Below are 23,576 nucleotides of genomic sequence, written 5' to 3' on the forward strand. Positions count from 1 at the left end.
AAGTTTAAAATGCTAATGTATGAGCATGAGAGGGTGTACTCACCCGCACTCTTGTACTCATGTGTACACCAGAACACTGAGTGATTCACCCCTCGCTCCACGGCATTTCTCAATTAAAATAAATTGAGAGAGAACAAAAACTTGACTTATTTATAGACGGAAGCGAGGAATCCTCTTCGGACAAGTCCGTGGCGTGCCTCGGGCCTCCGTTATCGCGTGGTCACTGTACCGAGTCTTCGATTAGATCTGGGAGAACTGGTCTGTCGTTCAACTCGCCCGAGGTGGCGGCACGTTACACTAGAGCAACGACTGGCAGCCACTCCACCCATCGCCAGACGGAGCTGCGATCCAGGCAGAGGAGGACGCGGCGGACAGAAGATGCGTGAGTTCAAAAGCTGTCACAATGGCGCGCCCTCAACTAATCCAGGAAGCGGAAGAAGGGGATAAGCTCTTGACTTATCTTCAAACCGTGCATTTGTTTTCTGATAGAATGGTTATAATAATTTCACAAAATTACGCGACTCAATTCCAAGCAGATCAGAATGAGGAAAAAATCCATATGGAAGAAGGGTATAAATCAACTTGACGTTTTATGTATGGTCTAAATTTCATCGTGTAGAGTTAACTCTACCGAAGACGACAAAAGCTCATTGAAAAAGTAGGCAAAGGGATATCAACTTGTGAAAGAGTCAATTCAATTTAACTCCTGTTTTTTTTTAGAACACCTTGTTTTTCCTAAAAAACGACGAAAGTTGAGGTCCTATAAACTTTTTTTTAATGCCGAGCTTAGAGCGTTTTTTAACCTTTCGGAAAATTTATTCTCTTGAACCACTTAAGTCTGATTTTCAAAACGCTGCCGGCGACTGGTTGAGAAGCGCCTGCGAAAGTAAGGATAGGCCCGCCTGTTGCGCTCCAGTGTGTTGCGGGCTTGCCTACTGCACGTCTGCAGGCGCTTCTCTCACACCTGACGTCACCATGAAGCTGTGAATCCAAATGAATATGATGGACACAACCTCGGAGTTTGAGTCAGTTTTAAGCCCTGGGGTCAAAGCCCGTTGGATTGTTTAAAAAGATTGGACATAGTTTAGGGAAAATTTTTAACCTGAGATAAATAACTGGGGAAACTGACGTAACAGTACTGCGCACGCAGATTTGATTGAATGCTTTTCTTCGTAGCATCGCGTCTCCATATGACAGCTTGATGTTCAAAACCCACAACTCTTTTGAGGCACTGTTAATCATTATTTGGAACATCTCGGAAACTGTCTTTCGGCACTGTGAAAACCTTAGAAACCATTGAATCCTTTGCTAAGTAGAGTTGCTTCACATGACAAAGTAGAGCATACGTAAGCTTTCAAAGAAAATACTTCGTAATTTACGAACTATGTCTTCGTATTACAAACTAAATCGTTTTTTTACCTTACATATGCTTGATATACTTCGTCAGATTTTAAGCGCGAGCTCCGTTCAAAATAGTCAAATTTCTACCCAAAAATCAGAGAGTAATAAATGGTCCAAGTTATTTTAAATCAAGCGGGGGATTCACTCCGTCTTCGCACAACTTCCCTCTGTTTCCAGGTTGCGTGTTGCTGCTAGCGGTGGCTTCCGCTGCCGTCCACTGCAGCCGTGCCGAGCCCCGCGCCCCGGAGGTCGAGGTCGAGTCGGGCATTTTGCGCGGGAAGTGGATCCAGTCGCAATTCTCGAAACGGAACGTCGCCGCCTTCGAAGGGATTCCGTATGCAGAGCCTCCCGTCGGAGGGCTGCGTTTTCAGGCAAGGAAACGTCAATTTATTTCCGATTTCGGTGTTGGAAACTTGAACCTCAAAATTGATTGGGTGATAGTACCAATGCCTAGTCTTATTTCCTCCACTTGAGACGAAAAGGAAGTCATTTGTCCCGAGATCTTTCCTCCCCGCTTACGAATATTTTCATTAGTTCGAAAAGCTTGTCATTGGCCTATTTGCTTAAAAAATGTCTTGGATATATTTGAAAGTTTTCAATTTTTAAATGAATTAACGCATTTTGAAGGTACATAAATGACTGCCTTATGAAAAGGTGAAGAGTTGCCTTGGTAGGATCCGCAGTACATGAAAGCGTAAGCAAATGCTTTAGTCATAGATTCAATACGGTTGAGATACTGTGAAAATTTTGGCTGTCACTCGATGACAATTGCAAGCTTAATTTTCCTTACAACGATGTTGATGACATGCAAAAGGTATAAGAGCTTAGATGAAAATGTCATCAATTTGTGATGAGACTGTCATAATTTTCAAGCGATGAAAATATCATCCATGAGTTTATCTTGATTTTTCGACGACACGACAATACGTTATTAAAGAAAAACTGAATAAGAGTCTGAGAGTCGTGGAGTCGTCAACAGATTCCGCTTGAAAACTGCGCTCTATTTTTACCCGACGAGGACGGGCGGCCAGGAACCATTTTGAAGCGCTCTGCTTCTTCACAGATAATAATTCGGAGCATCAGTGATTACAGTTCGTGTCTGATTACTGGCGGTTCAACGATTCATTGGGAGAAGTACGGAAAAATTCTGGTAAACAATATGCCTGGACTGAACCACGGAACCAGTAGAGGCGGCCAAAATTCTGGATGCGTTTTGAGCCCAACATTGGACTCCTCGCTCGGAGAGCAATCCAAACGTTCGGTTCGAGTCCCTTTTGGCCTCACGTCCGGGATTTTGACCGCCTCCACCGGTCTTCTGGCCCACAGTGTTCTTACCCGGTTTACGTGAGTTCACATGCACTCGAAGTTTTACAATGGAATTTGAGATATGTTACAGTTAATTCGGTGCAAGCATAATACGAAGAAATATTTCTCCATAGTAAAAAATCTTTTCTAGATGTTCATTGCAAGATACGAAGAAAAATTTTCACTTTGCGATATGAAAAACTACGTTCGTTTCATGGTTGCGCTGTTATTCCCTCCGCATTTTAGGAAATTTCCTCGTAAGGGGTACAGAGGTGTTGCTTTTTGCCTGACTTTTAAGGCGGTTATCTTGGAGACGGGGCGGAGGCAATTGTCCTTTTGGCCCACGCAGGACCTCCCCAATCCCGGCTCTGCTCCCCCCCCCCCCCCCCCGGGGGGCGCTTGGACAATGGTACGGAGTTGTTTATAGTTTCAAATTCAAATTTTTCTTCACAGTGATCATTTATCAGCTGCTGTCTCTAACCTGTTCGAGGGCTGTCTCTTTTGGTTAGCACGGCCTAGTTCCGCTCGAGTCCTGTACACTTGCCGGCACGTGCGGTCTCTCGTGACGAAGCCCCGACGAAGATGCTGCGGTCGGGGAGACTCGAGAGGAGCGGCACGGCGTTGAACTTGTCCGAGACGTTGACCTTGACCTAGACATTGGGCATCGGAGGTACTGATTAGCGCCACCGCCACTGCATGCGTTCACGCGTGGCTGCGGCACTCGAAAAAAAATATTCTTATCAGTGAGAGCCGAACCTACGTCTTCGCGGTAACGTTTTCTAGCGGGAAGCTGAAAGTGTTGCCTACCTCGCAGGCGCCACATAGAGAGCGACGCTTGAGCGGAAATATTAATTTCTGTGCGGCAGGAAAAGATGGCCGGTACGACACACTGCAAATCCGAGTGTGGAACCGTTTCACACTATTCGGCGTGAACCGTCATGTCTCTCAGTTGCAAGTGAAAGCCACGTCTGTCCCAAACTTAAAAGTGTCAGACACGGTTCGTCTCAAATTTGCAAGCGTGGGGATCCGTGCACGGTAAAAACGGATCCTGGTTTGTCCAGGAACTCTCTGGAAATGGCCTATCTCTTTACGGAAGGCTTCCTGGGAAAACCAGGCAACGTTTTTACCGTCGTGCGACATTCCAAACAGCCGTGACCCAAGGTTATGAACTCTGTTCAAACAAAGACAATTTCCTTACAGCGCGCGGTCCCTGTCGCCTCATGGTCGGGTGTTAGGGTTGCCGACCGACTCAGTGCCATGTGTCCTCAGCAAGACTTTTTGATGGGGAAAAACTATGTGGAAGGCAACGAGGACTGCCTGTACATTAACGTGTATGCTCCAGAGGTAAGCCACAACGCAAATTTTTAGTAGTTTTGAATAAAATTATGTGACAAATGCCACGTGATTAATGAACGAGTGAGGTCCGCTTTGGCGAATCACTGACGTTCCTATTCTTCTTATTGTAAACTCAAAACCTGCAGTCCAAATTCTCAAAGTGAATTTGGCAGTTCTCACAGTGAATTTGGCAGTAGTGTGAGAAGGTATTCGTGGAAACAATACGAACTAAATTTTTTTTACATAATCAATCTCTTTTGGCTTTTCTTTGTAAGGTACGAAGGAAAAGCTAAAACGACTTCTCAATATGTCTTTTGCGCAAAACTCTTTGCATTATAAACAAATTTAGATTTTTTTCTTGTTTGATCTGGCATAGACGGTGTCGAGAACCAAGCCTCTACCCGTCATGGTTTTCATCCACGGCGGAGGCTTCATGGTCTGGTCGGGTGGAATGCACGGACCAGAGTTCCTCATGGAGCGCGATGTTGTCTACGTCAACTTTAACTACCGCCTTGGGCCGCTCGGTTAGTTACACTGTAAATTGTCTTACTGTCAAATTTGGGAGGCGTTACATTCAATTCAGCACACGCTCAAAATGGCTTACAATAAACTTTGAGCTGTTTGTTCCAGTGAATTCGACACTACACACTAAATGTCATGGGACTTTTTTTGTCCCACGGTTTATGCAATTTTAAGCACATCCGACGCTGATACAATTTTGTTCCCGTCTGGTGACACATTTTGTCCGGCGCCAGCTGCAACTTGTACTTTCACTAGGCAATGTGTCCCGCCTGGCGGACACAAAATTGCATCACCACCGGATGTGCTTAAAATTGCATATACCGTGGGACAAAAAAAGTCCCATGACATTTAGTGTGTAGCATAATACGAAGGGAAATTTCTCCGCATTACGAATCACGAATCTTTTCTGGATTAGGAAGAAAGACTTTCGTAAATTACGTTTGTAAGCCATGTAGAGTGCAAGCATGACAGATTTTTTTCTGGATCTATATTGTAAGATGAAAAGAAAAACTTACGTTTTATAGGCAAATGATGTTGATATTTTGCTTGCACTGTTTCCTTGGTAATTTGTAAACTTTTATCGGACGACATTTAGAGTGAGACTTAAGGACACAAAACCCAAATCTCATGCTCTTCGACGCAAAAAAATTTTGGCCCTAATGTTCATTGCTACAGTAGGGCATTATTTTATAATCATGGTGAAAAAGCGTCTGAAATTTGTTTTTCCAGGATTCTTGAGCATGGGCGATGACGTCATTCCTGGCAATAATGGAATGAAGGACATGGTCTTGGCGTTGAACTGGGTCCGTCAGAACATAAGGTCGTTCGGTGGAGACCCGGAGTCGGTGACGATTTTCGGGGAGAGTGCGGGCGGCGCCTCTGTGCATTACATGACTCTCTCGCCTCTCACCAAAGGTAACGCGTTCTCTTCACTGTGAAAATTTCAGTCGTCATTAGATGACAATTTCAAGGCTAATTTTCCTTACAATAATGTCATCGAAACAATTGATGACATTGTTGTCACGCCCATGCAATAAGTATAGGAGCTTTGATGAAAATGTCATCAATTTGTGATGAGATTGTCATCATTTGAAAGTTATGAAAATATCATTCACGTTTCTGTCATAAAGCGACAACAAATTTTCTCAGTGCTCTCAGGGTGATGTTCACCGTGGGTTGGCATTCATATTTCCCGAATAGTGCTTGTAAACAAGGCCCCTCAGGATAAAACAGCTTTTCCTGAACGGAACCTGTCCATTTTGATCCTCAACAACCTCTTCAAACCCCAATCACGGCGTTTGGGTTGACATTTACGGTTTGGTCCCTCAAAATGGAGAACAAGATCTTATAATGAGTTTTGTCCTCCCAGGCAGTTCATTTACTGCGCCACCTGTGATTTTTCGACGCTAGGTACACTTAGTTTCTCAAATTTGGATATGAGGATCATTTTATGAAGGTTTCATTGCCCAAACTTGGGTGATGAAGGGTGCAGTTTCTGCTACCTGAAAGCGATATAGTATTATCCCCCAAAGCTGGGTGATAAAATAATTTTGACTCAGCTTTGAATGATGTTAAGAAAACCGTACCAAGAAGTTTAGGCTTCATTCTCAGCACGTTACTGACTATTTCCTCATTAACTACGTATTCGTGCAAGCAACAATTATAGTTAGTATTTTCCTTCGTAAAATTATGTTCAAAACCAAATTGTCAGTACATTCTTTAAAATTTCCTAAGTGGTTCTTTAAAAAAAGGAAAAGTACATATTAAGGTTGCACGGTTGCACAAATTACTTGCATAAGTACTGACAAAATGAAAAAAAGTCAGTAACGTGCAGAGAGTGTTGGTTATGCCCTTGGTTATGCCTCTGTCGTTCTCAGTGACGCGCAATGTATGGTGCTCCGGCAGGTCTGTTCCACCGAGCCATCCCCATGAGCGGCACTGCGAACGCTGCCTGGGCGTTCCACGACACTGCAGAGGCAAAGAAGAACGCCGCAAAACTGGCCGCCCTGCTGGACTGCCCGGCTCAGCCCAGCGAGCAGCTCCTGGAGTGCCTGCGGGGGAAGTCCGCCGAGGACATCGTCAGGGCCCAGCTGGGGTTCGGCGAGTGGTACGGCCACCCGCTGCTGCCCTTCCGCGTGGTCGCCGAGCCCGGCGTGCCTGGGGCCTTCATCGACCGGCCGCCGAGCCAACTAGTGCCTCGCGACGTACCGCTCATGATCGGGGTCGTTTCGGACGAGGGTTGCGTCGTGACCGCCCGTGAGTATCTTCAGTGCGGAACGTGCACACTAAATGTTTATGTAGAATTTTGTACGTGCCGCACCTGCACGATCTTGTGCATGCGGGGAATTCGCATAATATTATGCGTCAAAACACAAATTTATGCAAATTCACGCACAATTTTGTGCACGACGGCACACAAGTTTAAAATTATGCATCACCACGTACAAAATCGTACATGAACATTAAGTGTGTGCGGGAACATTACACCCGACTGTCTACTACACACCAAGGAAAATAGTTTCTTAATTTTGAATTTCCCTGGTTTTTTTTTTAAAAAAAAAGTTTGAACACGAAAATTTTTCTGCGTACAAGAAAAAAATGTTTAGATGAAGAAAAATTTTCTTGAAAAAAACAAGAAAAGTTAATTTTTTTCTTGATCTAAAACGTCATAATGGGTGTACTCACTTCTAAATGCCTACTTGACCAAGTACACACTTACCAGCGCTTTGTGCGTAACACAGAATTTACGGGGCCAAGCAAGCATTTGTAAGTGCCTGCTTGGCGAAGTTTTATGTGTCCTCAGCATTAAGCAAGAATAATACTTAGTATTTTTTAAGTAAGTACGACTTAATAACTTTTTTAAGTTATTTACAAGGAAAGAACTATCAGTGCACTTTTTAATAATTTTTAAGTAGTTCTTTAAGAATTCGATAAGTGCGTATTATTGTTGCACAAATTTCTTGCATAAGTACGGACAAATTGATAAAAAGTCAGTAACATGCTACAGGATGCAAGCAGGATGTGTTTGGTGAATGAGCTGGAGCTGCTACTTAGTGTGGTTGTAAGGGGAGACTGTAAGAAGGCAACTTTTGTTCGCTACGATTTATTGATTCTTTTTTTTGCGTTTTCCAGCACTTTTGCATAACGATCATGCGATGAAAGATTTGAACGATAATTTCAATAAAGTGTTACCTTTGACGCTATTATTGTCTCATCTTCCTGAAAAAGATCAGACGCACATCAGTCAAGAAATAAGGAATGTGTACTTCGCAAAATCTGATGACACGACATCTCCTCTTACAGATGTGAGTAAATTACATAAGAGTTTAATTAATTTAGCAACTGAGCTTCACAAAACTACGTTTAATTAAATGCATGCCATTCAAAGTTAATAACCAGAGTCACTTGACGTCACAATTGCCATCAATCTTGATATTGATGTGACTGTGGTGTTCAATTGATGTACTTTTATTTCGACCCGTTTTTCCATCCTTTGTGACGTTACGAAAACGATGAGAATAAAATGTCCATCAAGTTCAATATAAGGCTATGAATAACGATCTTCTTCTAAGCGTTATTAGGGTTTTTCTCTCTTTAACAAGCTCCCCGCCATCTGAACCATTGACTCAGTTTCAGTTCCTGGAATGAGTAAATCGCAACTGCACCTGAAAGAAAACTTTATCTTTACAGATCTTCTCGGACATCTACTTTCAATACCCCTCCCTCATGACCATAAAGCAGCATAAGGCGCACGCAATATCCTCCGTGTACTTCTATAAACTCGCTTACCACAGCAAAGACAAAGGCTTCTCTGGTCCATTCAGCGGCTACAAATTGAATTCAACATTTGGTACGGTAAATTTAGGCTCATTCTTTTTCAAGTTCTAAGAGGGCATGCGTTAGACAAGGAGGGCATGCGTTAGACAAGGAAGGCATGAGAAGCGGCGACTGAATGCTAGCCGTTGCTTGTTTAACCTTATTTCTACCAGTGAATACACTAGTAAAACCAAGGCATAAAAACTACGCCTTTAAGGGCACAAACATTCTTGTACGCCCTTCAAGGGCGTTAATCGTTGCATGCCCGCGAAGGGCGTGAATGGTACAGGACTTTTAGGCAAAATTTTAATCCCCTTTCAAAGGCATCAACGATCTACACTGTTAGAAAAAAAGTCCGTAAATTTACGGAGAAAGTTACTCTAATTTTGGGAATGGAGGCTCCGTAAATTTTCCATCTTTTTACGGAGATATTCCATATTTTTACGGGTATTTTTACGGAGATGAACCGCATTTTTGCAGAAATAAACGCATTTTAACGGTTTACTTCCCTCCTTCTACCTCCGATGTTAATGCAAACAGTGTCCTTTAAGACGAAAGTGATATTCTCCAAAACTGTTTGAAGATCCACTTGACCACATGCCAGGATCGGATAAATGGACGGAAACCCAAAGGCGAGGTTGCTTTAGGGAAGGCGTACTCTTGGAACACCTAATCAGTTGGTCACCCAACCCATCGATAACGTGAATTAGTCTGTTCTTTTTGATAAGTAAGGCTTCTATTTCATTTATATACATAACTTCCATATTTTTACGGAGAAAATCCATAATTCAAAAAAACGGAGATCTCCGTAAAAAAATGGACAGTCTCCGTTAAATTTCCGTATTTTTACGGAGTTTTCTGACAGTGTACGCCTTTCCAGGGGCGTAAATCGTTTACGCCCTTCGAAGGCTCACTTTTAATGCCTTTTTCTCACCAATGTACATAAAAACAATGTACTTTTTGGGCCATAACGGCGTCTTGTGGGCAGTAAACAGAGAGTGCGGACTCCTAGATAAATTATCTTAATGTAAACAGACATGCTTGATTTGTTTGTTAAGCATGCTCCTCTGCGGTGGTTGCTCCTAGTTTAGTGTAATGGAGATCCCAGCCTAAATCGTGTCGAGGCAGCCCATTCTTCTTGCTGTTGACACATTCGTTAAACTTGCCGCAACTCAAAAAAAACTAGTTGTGTGTCAACTGATACGATGAGGCTACAATCACTCGAAGGTAACGAAGGTAGTTCTTAACTTCTGCCCTTCATCTCTGTGCTTACAGAAATGTGCCACTGCGACGATTTGATGTACCTGTTCCCCTTTAAGGAGTTGTTTCCTAAAGAACTGTCAGATTCGGACCGTGCCTACACTGATCTCATGCTGGAACTGTTCACCACATTCGCAGCAACGGGGTAAGTCGGCGATCTAAACGTCGAATCTCGTTCATTGCTATCTGCAGGTCCGAAAAGAGAAAGTACATGCATTTGGTATGAATGTAAATTTATACACTATATGGCAAAAAGGTACGGAAAATTCTATTAATTTTTTTGCCAGGATTCTCTGTAGCCCGCTTATCAATATTCTCCGTAGGCTCTTACAGTATTCTCCGTAGGACCTAGAAGACTGTATAGTCCTACGGAGATCACTGTCAGGTCCTACGGAGAATACTGTGCGGTTCTACGGAAAACACTAGAGCCTACGGAGAATACTGACGAGGGGGCTACGGAGAATTACCACAAGCTGTTTACAGAATTTTCCGTAGCTTTTTGCCACAGTGTAGAACGTCGCAACACTTTTAGACGCTCGAGTAATTTGATTGCAGCCAACCAACTTCCGACAACTCATGGTCGGAGGTGGAAGACGTGGATGAAGCCGAATATGCCTACATCCCGAACGCTGGAGAACTGACGATGCGGCGAAGCTACCCGTCAGAAAAGAGAAATTTGTGGAGAAGGATCGACGCCGCACGAAGCAAGACTCGTTTCATCAGCGACGAACTATAACGCAGGAAAATTGAAGGAACTGCACTCTGAAAACCTTACGAACTATTCCAGGCCACACAGAAATGTAGCAGTTATATTGAGCACATATTAACTTGCTAAGAAAAAAACCCTCGTAATTTAGGTACTATTTCATATAAAAAACTAATTAGTTTGTACCACGCTCATAATACTTTTAAAGATTTTAAGCGTGTGCCAGAAGTCTTTACAGTTAGAAACCCACGAGTAACATCCGGCAACATGCAACTGGCGTCGACTGTGGTAAGCACGGGCTTCGCGCTCGTGCACTTATTCCGTCAATCCAAGCCTGGCGTTTACGCCGACCATAGCCTGCGGCGCTTATCTGTTTTTTCCTCGTACACTGATAAAACTAAAGCGTAATATTACCATCTGTTTTCAAGCGCAATCAGTTTACGTTTGAAATCACAATGCGCGGGGGAATTTCCAGCGTATGCTTCGTTTCAAGCGTTATGTCAACAAGCGTAACTTGATGTTTGACTCAAGCATAGAGTTACGCTTTAGTTTTACCATTGTTTAAGCATTGAAATCAATGATTTACGCCTGGATTTTGTCTCTTTATATCAAAGCTGACTCCTTACTCCCCCCCCCCCCCCAGTTGCGCAGATCACACGCAATGTTTGAAATTCCGTCAAGTGTGGCCCTCACTCCGTCCTTGTCTACTCTGGGTTGCCACTTTGACGTGATTGATGGAATAAAGCCTCGTTAGAAACCCACGAAAATAGGCTCCGTATTTTAATCACTTCATTAACATCCCAAGCCTCTTTCTTTATCACGCCCGATGTCACATCCGTGCGATTGATATCGACACAGGTCACGTTTGCGAGGTTTTTTTGAATTTTCAATTGGAAAATAAAGTGTCAATAATTTCCAGTTATAACGAGGTAGGTGTCTTGTAGCAGGCTTCGCGATGCTGCACCAGTTGCCGCGCCTGGCGTTCACACTTTCTTGCTAATTTTGAAGTAATCCGGATACGCACGCAGACAGACGAGCAGTCAGTGAAAGGTATTTCACCCCACTACACCACACTGGAAAAACTAAAGCGTAGTTGTACGCTTCATTCAAGCGTACAACTACGCTTCAAGACTGTACGCCCTTCTTGAAGCGTACAACTACGCTTCAAGGCAATTCCCCCATGCATTCAGACAGGAAGAAAGGAGCGCATGAACTCTTGTACGCTTGAAGAAGGGCGTACTGGCTGTACGCTGCACGAAGGGCGTAACAGTACGCCTTAGTTTTACCTGTGCAGGACTATTGAAACAATGAAACTAATTGAAAAACACATGCGTACAGATTTATTTCAAAATGCACTGATCCAAAAGTAAAATTAAAGAAGCAGCAATCAGGATAACCAATAGAAGCAAGCAATCAAGGCAAGTCTTCCAGAAATCTTCGCGGACTCATTGCGGCGCGGCAGGTATCTTCTCGGCGAGGAGGGCGAAGAGCTCGTTGACCAGGTCGCGGTGGTCCTGCAGGAACCGCAGCCACTCCGGCCGCTGCTGGATGCGCCTCGCGTTGGACGCGGCCAGGTCCAGGGCGACGCGCTTCAGCCTCGCGGCTCCATACCGGTCCGCCAGCACGATGGTCCGCAGCACCTGGAGAGGGTCAGCAGTCAGCAGTAATGAAAACACTACAATCGTGACTGTCTGTCTACTTGGTACACACTTAAACATGCATGCTTGCAAGGACACACTTACAAAGGCTTACTTGGCCAAGTACTCTGCAAACTGAAGTGTTTACATAGTACACTCTTATTAGAGCATGCTTCCAAGCACACTCTTATTTACAGCATACTTGCTAGGCACACGCTAAAATTGAGTAAGCCTGGCAAGTACATGCTGAATAAGTGTGTACCTTGCAAGTACACGCTAAAATACACTCGATTAGTCCTATCTAAAAGCATGGGCCAGTTTAAGTTTACTTGCCAGGTACACTCTTATTAAGCGTGTACATGCAATGCACTCTATTTTAGCGTGTGCCTGGCAAGTATGCTGTAAATAAGAGTGTACTTGGAAGCATGCTCTAAGAGTGTACTATGTACACACTTCAGTTTGCAGAGTACATGTACTTATGCGCACGTGTGCACACTTACAAATGCATACCTGACAAGTACACACTTGCCTACGCGTAGCATGGAGTTATTCGGCGCCAAGCATGCGTTTCTAAGTGTGTACTTGCAAGCATGCATTTGTTGTAAGTGTGTGCTAAGTAGACGGTTAGGTTTGCAGTGAAGCAGTCACACTACGAGCACGCTTACACACGAAATGTTTGTGTACAAATTTGAGCGTGTCACACTGTTAGCCTCTCACTGACTTAATAGTAACCAGGTATTAAGTAGATATGTATAATTTACTTCATGTAATTATTTAGGAATTTTTTTGTCAATAATTACAAACAACTATGTGAATAATTACTACAAAAGCGAAAAGTACGATCTATTGTTGCCCAAATTACTGGAGGTGCTACTAACAAAATGTCAAAAGCATGAACTAAACGTCAACTTTGAGTTTGAGAGTGTTCTTTCATGATTTGGTGCACACAGATAAAGAACTGCTCGTCGTAATACAACGAAAACGAAGGCCTCGCAGCCTGCGAAGGAAATACTTTGTAATACAAACGTTTGTAGCAACAAATCGTTTGTAATACAGACGAAACGTTATGATACAAAACGATTTTGATTGTAATTCAACGAAAAAATCCTTTGCAGGCAGCAAAGAAGTTCTGGGTAGGTCACAAAGAGTTTTTCCTTTGAATGACAAACAAAATCGTTTGTATAGCGAACGATTTCCTTCATAGGCTGCGAAGCGTCCGTTTTCTTTGTATTACAACGAGCAGTTCTTTGTAGGGTTCTAAGTGCGCATACAATGAAGTCGCATAATCTCATGCGTAAGAATGCAAATTTGAGCACGAGAACGATTGGCCCCCGAGGAGAAACTCACCTCTTCCGGTCTACTCCCAATTTGCTTCAAAAGCAGTTCTTCGCAGTACGATTTCAAAGGCTGCATATCGTAGAAGTCGGCCGCAGCAAGCACATCCAAATTCTGGGCCATCGTGCGGACTTGTTGCTCACTGGCCTCGTGCTCCATTTTGCCAGTGTAAGCGTACCTAGACACAACAAATGGAGTATGAAAAAGAAGTTTTACAGGTAACATGCAACTCGACGATATTGAGACTATACAGTGTTCAATCCAAAATTCACGGTCAATTAATCTGTAGTCTAAATTTGAACATGAAAATGTTAATTGATATTTTCTGACTGCACTCTCAGTCTCGTGTTGATTTTTTATCTGGTTTATCTGTTTATCTGTAACAAAGTTTTTGGTGCAAACGTAATTTGTGCTATTTTCTCTTTAACTGTGCACTATTTTGTTCATTGTATAATGTATTTAGTCCATTTAGTCCAACCTGACTTTTTGTAAATTGCAATGCACTTTTCAATTTCTTTAAGATCTAATTGACAATTTTATCCTTAAGGGGACGTTCTGGTGAAAATCTTGCCATTTTCCAAATGGATCCCACAGTCATAATTTGTTCGGAATATAAAATTTTTCATTGAGGAGACTAAAATTTGACTTTTGAAGGCACATGCCAGGCTGTAAACCCAGTCGAAGAGTCTTTTTGAGCCTATTTTGGCTGTATCTTAAAAAATCTCCTTGCGCATACTATTTTGTCGTAAAAGGTTGACCTTGACATTTTTCACTTCTTCGATTCATTTTCAAAAGATTCCGGCATGCATAGCTCAAAACTTCCATTATATTATTAATTATTAGCTTTTTAAGCTGAAAAGTCCCTAAAATTTGTCTATTTTGTACATGTTTGATCAATTATAGTGAAATGCTTGGTTAGAAAGCTTGCAAATAAAAATGCAATTAACATTTTGAGATGTGCATGCCGGCATTTTTAAAAAATGAATGGAAGAAGTGAAAAATGTCTAAGCCAACCTTTTACGACAAAATAGTATGCGCAAGAAGATTTTTAAAGTTATAGCCTTAATGGGAGAAAAAGGCTCTGCGACTGGGTTGAGGGCATAGAATGTGCCTTCCCAATGAAAAATTTAAATAAATACTCGATAAGACATCAAATTTTTAACAAATTTTCACAGTGGGACCTATTTAGGAGAAAATAGCATTTTCACCAGAACCTCCCTTTAAGATAATCAAAATTGTGCATACTTAAAGAGAAAATAGTACATTTTACGTTTCCTCAAAAAACTTAATAAGCAAGAGAGAAAAAAAGGCAATGTAGTAGGTCTGAGAGTGTGAGGACCAGAAGACCCTGGCCAAAACTCTTGACGCCAAACAGGACTCAAACCAAAGCATGTAACCCCATCAACGGATTCCTCGCCCTGGGAGAAATCTATTGGTGGCGTCACACGTTCAGCTTGAGTCTCTGGAGCTCAAAACGCGTCCGGAATTTCGACCGCCACCACCAGTCCACTGGCCCACTGTGTGTTGCCCGTACCAGAGGATGCGCTCGGTGACTTCGACCGAGAAGTTGACGGGCACCGTGGCGGTCCGGCACTCGGCCATGTCGGTCGTGAAGAGGCACTGGAAGACGGGACTGCGTGCAGACAGCACCGCCTTGTGCGCGCGGAACTCACGCGCCACGCCGCCGTCAGCCCGGTCGCCGCTCTGGACCTGGAACAGTCCGCCTGGCATTTCAAAGGGAACGTTTTCGTGTGTCTGCACATTGTAATTCCAGCTGGAACGTGAAATCGCGTTCAAACTCGTGACAAAATGTCACGTTCCTTTGTGCATTGTGCCACATTCGTTTGACTGTGAATAAGCTGATTTACATTCACATCAAAGCGAACCCAAGGGAAAGAATACCTATGATTTAAAAGGGACGGTCCCTTTCCGAAGGGGCCATGCCCTATCCGAGAAAGGGCTAGGCCCCTTGGAAGGGCGACTCAATGCTGTGCAGAAGGTTAAGGGGAGGTTCTGGTGAAAATCTTGCCATTTTCAAAATGGATCCCAGTGTCATAATTTGTTCGGAATATAAAATCTTTTTTCGAGGAGACTAAAATTTGATTTTTGAAGGCACATCCCAGGCTCTGAACCCAGTCGAAGAGTCTTTTTGAGCATATTTAGGCTGTATCTTAAAAAATCTCCTTGCGCATACTATTTTGTCGTAAAAGGTTGACCTTGACCTTTTTCACTTCTTCGATTCATTTTCCAAAAATGCCGGCATGCATAGCTCAAAATCTCCATTATATTATTAACTGTAAGCTTTTTAAGCGGAAAAGTCCCTAAAATTTGTCTATTTTGTACATTTTTGATCAATTATAGTGAAATGATTGGTTAGAAAGCTTGCGGATGAATATGTAGTTTACGGTTTGAGTTGTGCATGCCGGCATCTTTTAAAAATGAATCGAAGAAGTGAAAAATGTCAAGGCCAACCTTTTACGACAAAATAGTATGCGCAGGAAGATTTTTGAAGTTATAGCCTAAATAGGAGAAAAAGGCTCTGCGACTGGCTTCAGGGCATAAAATGTGAGTCCCCAATGAAAATTTTTTAATAATTACTTGGTAAGACATCAAATTCTTAACTAATTTTCACAGTGGGACCTATTTAGGAGAAAATAGCATTTTCACCAGAACCTCCCCTTAATAAATACAAGAGACGGGCCAAAGATTGACCACTTTTTAAAAAATGTCCAAAACTTAATCTTAACCAAAAAGTTTCAAACACACCAAAATTTATTTTTTAAATTTCTATAGAAATTTTTATAGCCCTCGCAATTATCTTTTCACAGTGTATAAAATCCCGCGACACGCTGTGAGACAGTCTCACACTATTTAGTGCGAACCACAATGTCTCACGCTTACAAGTGTGAGCCACGATTGTGTCTCACAATTACGAGCACTCGTGTAAATCTTATCAGAATATCAGAAACCTGTCTGAAAACCTGATCAAAATTCGCGCACCTCTGAAAGCTGAAAACATCTTCTGACAGTCTGTAGAACTCAAACCGTCAATATCAGAGTAAGTTTTCAGAATTTCAGCTCTCAGAGGTGCGCGAATTTTGATCAGGATTTCAGACATGTTTCTGACATTCTGACCAAATTTACACGAGTGAGCGTGGATCCTGAGGCATTAAACCACAGGTAACCATAGGCAGTAAGAGTGGGACAAACCGTGTCTCACACTTGCAAGTGTGAGACAAATGATGTCTCACACTTACAAGTGTAAGACAAACGTGGCTCACACTTGTGAGCGTGAGACATCGTGGTTCGCACTAAATAGTGAGAAACTGTCTCACCCTTGGATTGGCAGTGTACTTCGAGCCTGAAGACGTTTGACGACGCCAACTGAGGCACACGGAACTCTACTGACCTGGAGGACGACGTCGCTCAGGACACCTTCCTTGAACAGCTTGGCCAGGTCACAGCTCAGATCCCTGTCCTTTTCAACTTCGCCAGGAGGCCACTTCTCGTACATGAAAAGTTGCACCTGGGGATGGAAGTTACGTAAATGTTTGAGAACAAGGCGCTGGTTTCCATCCGCACTGCAAGAAAAAACTACGACAAAAGTACACAAAGTCCTGGCAAATTTTTATTAGGAATTTATTGTACTTTCACAGTGCAACAATTGTTGTACAAAGTACAGCGGAACCGGCATGACGAGTGCTGGGCAGTCCAGGCCTCGTTGTGGTTTGTACAATCTCTGTTGTACTTTTATTGTACAGTTTTTGCTGTACTGTTGATCACACTTTTTCTTGAAGTGTGGGACCGACAAAAGGCCAGTACACTCTCACATTTTATGAATGTTCATTGATGTTTGTGAACATCAATAGAATTTCGTTACGAAGCTTATTAACAGATTTGTCAAGACTAAACTAATTATGATGTTAAATAATAAATAATGTTAAAATGCTACACTGCACATCTAACTGTCTACTAAGTACACACTTACAAATGCGTGCTTGCAAGTACACACTTACAAACGCATGCTTGGCCAAGTACACACTTACAAACGCATGCTTGCAAGTACACACTTACAAATGCATGCTTGACGCATGGAGTTATACGGCGTCCAGCATGCGTTTGTAAGTGTACTTGCAAGCATGCGTTTGTAATTGTGTACTTGGCTAAGAATGCGTTAGTAAGTGTGTACTTGCAAGCACGCATTTGTAAGTGTGTACTTAGTATAGACAGTTAGGTTTGTAGCGTAGAGGTTTAACAGTAAATGTGAATCAATGTACAAAAGGAGCCAACCACACGACTCATAATACACAATGCACCCTTTGACCCGGCGACGAGTGCATTCAAAAACAAATCTTACAAAAACGTTTGCTAAAGACCCGCGGTCTGAAGCCTCGTCCCAATTGCTAGAGCAATGCACCGGAGAGTCGTGCGGACACAGATAATTCCACACTCTCAGCACGTTACAGACTTCAATAACTATGTATTCGTATAAACAGCAATAATACCTAGGCGGCGTGCAAATATTACGTCACCCGTTTAGGGGGGGGAGGGGGTCTGACGGAAAGTGATGGTAGATGATGTGGGGAGGGGAGGGTGGTTGAGCAGAGATGACGTAGTTTTCTGCTTAGAGCCGCGTGGCGTCGGCTTCGCGTAGACGACACTGCGGCCACCCGACCGGCCAAGCCGAGTTTTGATTCTGATTCAATTTTGACCATTTTTTGCTTCGTTTCTAGTGCCATGACTGATTTTTTCTTACTAGTCTTTACAAATGAAGACTTTTTGTATCATACTTTGAGATATTGCTAATGTTTTTGCACCTACAGTGTGATTCGCTTGCGAGAACTCAGAAAATAAGAAAACTACGTCATCATAGGGGGAGGGGAGGGGGTTGCGTCAGGGATGACGCTGAGTGATGATGGGGGGGAGGGGGTCAAAAAGTGGCCTAAAACAGGTGACGTAATATTTGCACGCCGCCCTAGTAGTTTGTAAGTAAGTATGACTTATTTCCTTTGAAAATTATGTACAAAACAAAATCCTCAGTACATTATTTAATATTTTCTAAGTAGTTCTTTAAAAAAGGAAAAGTACGTATTATGGTTGCACAAATTACTTGCATAAGTACTGACTAAACGAGCAAAAAGTCAATAACGTGCTGGAGTGATGATATACAAAGAACGTGCTTCAAGCGGTTTTAAGTGTGAAGAGTACATCGGATACTGACCTGAAGTCTGTACAGGCCGCTGTTGAGGATCAAGTGCGTCGTGTATATCCCACCATTGGCAGCCACGGCGCTCTCTTCTTTGAGAACCACTGAGTCGGAAGTGACTTTAGCCGTGAAGGTCACCTGTTAAAGACAGAATCGTGACTCTTGAGAACGTGAGGCGACAGCGAAATTCTGCTCTCTTGGACGACACTCTCATTCTAGGCTCGTGCACTGGTGAAACTAAAGCGAGGGGTCCACCACTCAGCTCTGGAGTGTACACAGGATTACTGATTACCAGTGATTACCTACAAAAATACTCAAATAATTCTAAAATTTTGGCCAGCTAAGAGCCTATTTTCATAAGAATAAAACCCAAAATCCGATAAAAACGGCGAAAATAGCCAGTTTTGACGAGTGATTACCACTGATTACTAGACGAGGTGTACACACAATTACCAGAGTGGTTGACCCCTCGAACTAAAGCGTAGTTCTACGTTTCATCCAAGCGTCCAAGACTGTACTGCAGCGTTCGACTACGCTTCAAGGCAATTCCCCCTAGTGCATTTAGATAGGAGGGAAGGAGCGGATGAGCTCTGTCACGTGCTGTCACGTTCCTGGAATGAGGAGCACTCTCGGCCTTTTACGAACTATCTCTCTCACTAGCAGACGCATTTCTGTAAACAACCATTATGATTGGCAACCTTATAGATATAATACTTATGACACTTGAAAATTTCTTTGTAATTTACTTGTCAGTACAGTAATCATAAATTGTTAAGTAGTGCTGAAAAAAAAACCTAAGTATTGTGGTTGCTAACAAATATTACGCGTCTGATCATGAGGCAAATCAGAAAAGGCTGAGAGTGAGTGTTTTTAAGCTGCGCACGCCGCCGCTTCTCTACAAACTGAAGTGTGTACTCAGTACGCGTCTACAGGTGCATACTTGCAAGTTCACATCTGAAGATGCAAACTTGCAAGTACACATCTACAGATGCATACTTCGATGAGTTAGATATACATCTGAAGATGTGTACTCAGCTAAGTATGCATCTGTAGGGTCAGTTGGGGTAATAATGGGACAGTTTGAACAATAAGGTTTCCACAACTCTACAATGACGAGTTGGAGTGTTTCTAATGCTTTTAAAGGATAGGGTACTCTGTTCCACACCATTTGGCGTTAAAATAAGATCAAAAATTCATTTAATTTTGCAGTTGTGCAAAATAAACTGTGAAAATTCGGACTTGTAAGTTTGGGGTAAAAATGGGACACGCTGGGGTAAAAATGGGACAAGGGCTTAGCAGTGGTAAAACAGGCCTCAAAGTTTTCCAAATAGACACCACTTTATAAAATTCGATCCGTCTCAACACGAGGAACAATAAATGTCATCACATGCCACCGGTTCGGATGAAAAATGAAGAGGCATTGCGATTCAAAAGAACTTGGGTGTAACTTGACCTTTTGTGACTATTTGTCAATTTCAAAGCCCATTAACTTTTTAAATATCCGTCCAAACCCATAGCATGTGTTGACATATTTTGTTTGTATTGTCGAGGCCTTTCTATTTCCGTTCAGAGATGTCCATTCGAACAACTTTGAAAATTTTCTCCCCAAAGGCCACAATTTACCATTAACCAAGTGTCCCATTTTTACCCCAGAAGTGTCCCATTCTTCCCCAAAGCGGTGTCCCATTTTTGCCCCACAGGAAAATTCTACAATTGCAAGTTAACGAATGCATTGATGTCAAAATGAGTTGGTGGATCGAAATCCTCGTTCTTTTAGCTTTCCAAAACACTACAATACTTTACTTTTCTGTTTATGGGGGGTTCTGTAGTGTTCTAATTAGATGACCTCTGCGGCAAATTTTTCCAACCTTCAGAAAACCCATAATTGCCATGTTTTGCTTGATTTCTTAATTCTCATTTCTATGAGCAGTCATTGTCCCGCCGAATGAAAAATGGAATACTAGACACCTCAATGAACATTTTAAGCACAAACATGTCATTGTACGACGTTTTAACATGCCAAAACTCGTCAAGTTTAGAAAGTGTCCCATTTTTCCCCAAGTTTTCAGTGTCCCATTATTACCCCAACTGACCCTAGATGTGTACTCAGCTAAGGATGCATCTGTAGATGTGTACTCAGCTAAGTATGCAACTGTAGACGCATACTGAGTACACACTTCAGTTTGTAGAGTACCGCACTCACCTGACTCTTGTGGCTCCCGGCCACGTTCTCGAGGTTGATCCAGACGACAGTCCAGGACGAATTTTGGCAGGAATGCGCCTTCAACGCCCACCGCACCTCGGGCTCCTGGAGGTCGCACTGCAACACCGTAGTCGTCGTCGGTGGGTGAGGATGGGCCGTGGTGAAGTCAACGAAGCTCGAGTACCTCGCCACCAGGCGGCCACGGCTGGGCCGCTGGGACTCGGGGTTGGCGTGGCTCGTGGAGGCAGTCGACGACATTGCCCTGGAGGAAGGGAAGAGGCGGTGTACGTGCAGCAAGACAGATACACAGAAAAAAACTACAAGAAGCGCTTCATAATACGAAGAAAATGAAGGCATTGTGAAATCTACGAAGAAATGTTCCCTGTTATGCAGCAAAACCCTTCGCAATACGAATCAACTCTACTATGGCTTCATTTTTCTTAAAGTTATGCTTCGTAGGCTTTTTAGAGCTTTACCCGACACGGCATTGGAAAGCAGGGCCCCCGTTCTATTCAAAAGCGGTTGGAACGGGTTCCTTGGTCCTGACGAGGACCATTTGAAAATGCCAAACTTTAAAAAAAAGTAAAATAATGATTTTTTTTTCTTACGAAAACGACGTTACGTATTTTCCTGGTGTAAGTCCAATGGGAACCCACGAGGCCTCATTGGACTCGCCTTACTTCGTAGTAAGAGATCATATCGAGTCTGGGATACTTGGTCTCATTACGATCCGTTACGGAACCAAAACACGAAAATTCTCTGACTTAAACTACGTCGAAACAGGGCCTAAAAAAAACATTTGCGACCCCTTGATAATGTTTGATTGGACTCGGTTTAGAGGTAAGCTAAAAGTTTATAACAAGAACAATATTCCAGGCGCGCCGGTATGAATTTCAAAAAAGTCGTGCATTTTACTGATGAGGGTACGCTGGGTGTGGGGGAGCCGAAGACCGGCGAGAACAAGTTGGAATAAGAACTAAAATCCCGTTCTAGCCGAACGTCATTCGCCTAAATTATTCAAAACAGATTTGAGTACAATGTGGTCAGCTGCCACCCCATGCGAAACCCGTCGATGCAGACTGTCTTCACAGCCGACGGTCATAGTATTCTTACTTCGGCACTCTCATTCCAAGTATGTGATGTCACGTTGAAACGAACGTGACAAAGTGTCACGAGCATTGTGTCGCATTTGTTTGAATGCGAACAAGCTGATTTTAGGGCGATTCACATCCAAACACTGTTAAACATGAATGAAATTTAATGACATTTGTGACGTTATTTTTCATTAAACGTCATTATTTTTAATTACATCTCCACATTCATTACATTGTAATGAAAATTTCATTACCTCGGTCATAAAGTTTAATGACATTAGCCATGTAATGAAAGTTTCATTACATTATGCAGCTTGTCATGAAATTTTCATTACATGTCATTAAATTTTTCAAAAATATTTAAGCATGACTGATTTTATTCGGATTTGTCCAGGATCTAAGTTCAGCTTACTCAAACTAATTTAGCCGTCTATTGGCCGCCAACATCAATTTTTCTCCTACAGGCGTCCATTACGGCGTCATATGCCAAACCTGTCATTCGCAAGTCTGCCGCTAGGTGTCGCATGGTACACGGGGATCACTCTCAACTCTGTATTTCGTATTAAAATATTAAAACGTGAGGAGATATTCTGAAATGTATCCGTGATTCATGCGAAGTGCTGGATTGTTAAACTAATGGCGAAGAGTTTGGAGGAATAGAGCGATATTTGAAGTGAACAAATAGGTTTGTCTGATGTTGCTCGGAGGCGGCTACGGCCTGCCGTTTGGTAGGGTCAGCACCCGATCTCTCTCACTCAGGCAACTAAACTGCCTCAGACCTGAGGAGTCCTGGGTCACTCAATTTTTACCTCTTCTCTGCTGTCAGAGTCGTTGAGAATTCACTCTAAGTCAAATCGTGACAAAAAGTTGCGTAACTTGCGTCAACTTTGATCATTTCCATTACGTTTTTGTCATTAAAATTTTCATTACATTCGTTCATTACACTGTAATGAAAATTTTAATAACATATGTGTAATGAAAACTTTAATTACATTGTAATGATTATAGCTTCACTACCATGTAATGAAAATGTAATTAAATTTTTTTAACAGTGAACGAATGTGACACAATGCTCAAACGAACGTGACATTTTGTCACATGTGTTTCAACGTGATGTCACGTACCTGAAATGAGAGTGCGGTCTTCGAATGAGTCGGAGCACCCAGCAGCCATGTATCTCATTCCATACTCTTGCACCAACACCAAGAGCGAACCTTATTCCACGCGTCAAATCTGTGCATCTTTAACCCCGAATTGTTTTTGGATTCATACCCTTAATGGTATACCCGAGTGAATCTTGAACCGGAAGATAAAGAACAAAGCCTCAACACAAGGTGCGCATACGCATCTTCCGTTTCGAGATTCATTGGAGTACAGGGCATAATGTAAGAAATTTTTACAACTGCCCTATCCGGGCGACGGAAAGGGGGGGGGGGAAACAATGGGGCCCAGCGGCCGCGATCAGGTGTCATTGTTAAGCGCGTCAAGGCCGAAAAAACCCAACACCAAGAAAAGATTCTGATTCTAAATAAACTTTTTTGGAAAACGGCTCACACACTCCGTCATTTCCCACAAAACCTGCGTTTTGCCTCATTTCCTTACCCTAACTTCACCAAATTTGGCCTCGAGACAACTGCCCATTTTTTCGTTAACAACTGCCAAATTGAGATTAAGAACTGCCCAAACAAGCCACAACTGCCCGTTACATTATGCCCTCCAATGGAGTAACCAACAACGTTACGCACGTAGGGGTGAG

The 23,576-nt window shown here is 42.8% G+C and overlaps 2 protein-coding genes across 2 annotated transcripts; one reads left to right on the plus strand and one right to left on the minus strand.

The window, feature by feature from the left end:
* The first annotated feature begins 261 nt into the window (after positions 1-261).
* LOC117651259 (venom carboxylesterase-6-like) lies at positions 262-11,267 on the plus strand. The gene is made up of 10 exons (XM_034395105.1): positions 262-382; positions 1,579-1,772; positions 3,907-4,050; positions 4,418-4,565; positions 5,293-5,478; positions 6,469-6,819; positions 7,696-7,868; positions 8,254-8,413; positions 9,655-9,784; positions 10,195-11,267. Exons 1-10 carry the CDS (start codon positions 379-381, stop codon positions 10,373-10,375), a joined length of 1,671 nt encoding a protein of 556 aa, XP_034250996.1. The 5' UTR covers positions 262-378; the 3' UTR covers positions 10,376-11,267.
* Positions 11,268-11,662: 395 nt separating this feature from the next.
* Positions 11,663-23,576, minus strand: LOC117651576 (TD and POZ domain-containing protein 1-like). Its single transcript, XM_034395713.1, has 8 exons — positions 23,566-23,576; positions 22,945-23,053; positions 20,727-20,988; positions 18,539-18,661; positions 16,727-16,843; positions 14,852-15,027; positions 13,330-13,495; positions 11,663-11,985 (listed from the first exon to the last, which is right to left on the minus strand). Exons 3-8 carry the CDS (start codon positions 20,982-20,984, stop codon positions 11,791-11,793), a joined length of 1,035 nt encoding a protein of 344 aa, XP_034251604.1. The 5' UTR covers positions 20,985-20,988; positions 22,945-23,053; positions 23,566-23,576; the 3' UTR covers positions 11,663-11,790.

The sequence above is a fragment of the Thrips palmi genome, unplaced genomic scaffold (assembly GCF_012932325.1).
Source record: "Thrips palmi isolate BJ-2018 unplaced genomic scaffold, TpBJ-2018v1 HiC_scaffold_10, whole genome shotgun sequence".
Taxonomy (NCBI): domain Eukaryota; kingdom Metazoa; phylum Arthropoda; class Insecta; order Thysanoptera; family Thripidae; genus Thrips; species Thrips palmi.

Bases quoted from the DNA above. Each gene is read 5' to 3' on its own strand.
- LOC117651259 (XM_034395105.1), top strand. The intron at 4,051-4,417 runs GTAAGCCACAAC...GATCTGGCATAG, and splicing joins TTAACGTGTATGCTCCAGAG to ACGGTGTCGAGAACCAAGCC. The intron at 8,414-9,654 runs GTACGGTAAATT...CTGTGCTTACAG, and splicing joins CAAATTGAATTCAACATTTG to AAATGTGCCACTGCGACGAT.
- LOC117651576 (XM_034395713.1), bottom strand. From the start codon at position 20,984: ATGTCGTCGACTGCCTCCACGAGCCACGCCAACCCCGAGTCCCAGCGG. The intron at 18,662-20,726 runs GTGAGTGCGGTA...TGTCTTTAACAG, and splicing joins CCGGGAGCCACAAGAGTCAG to GTGACCTTCACGGCTAAAGT. The intron at 13,496-14,851 runs GTACGGGCAACA...TGTTGTGTCTAG, and splicing joins GTCACCGAGCGCATCCTCTG to GTACGCTTACACTGGCAAAA.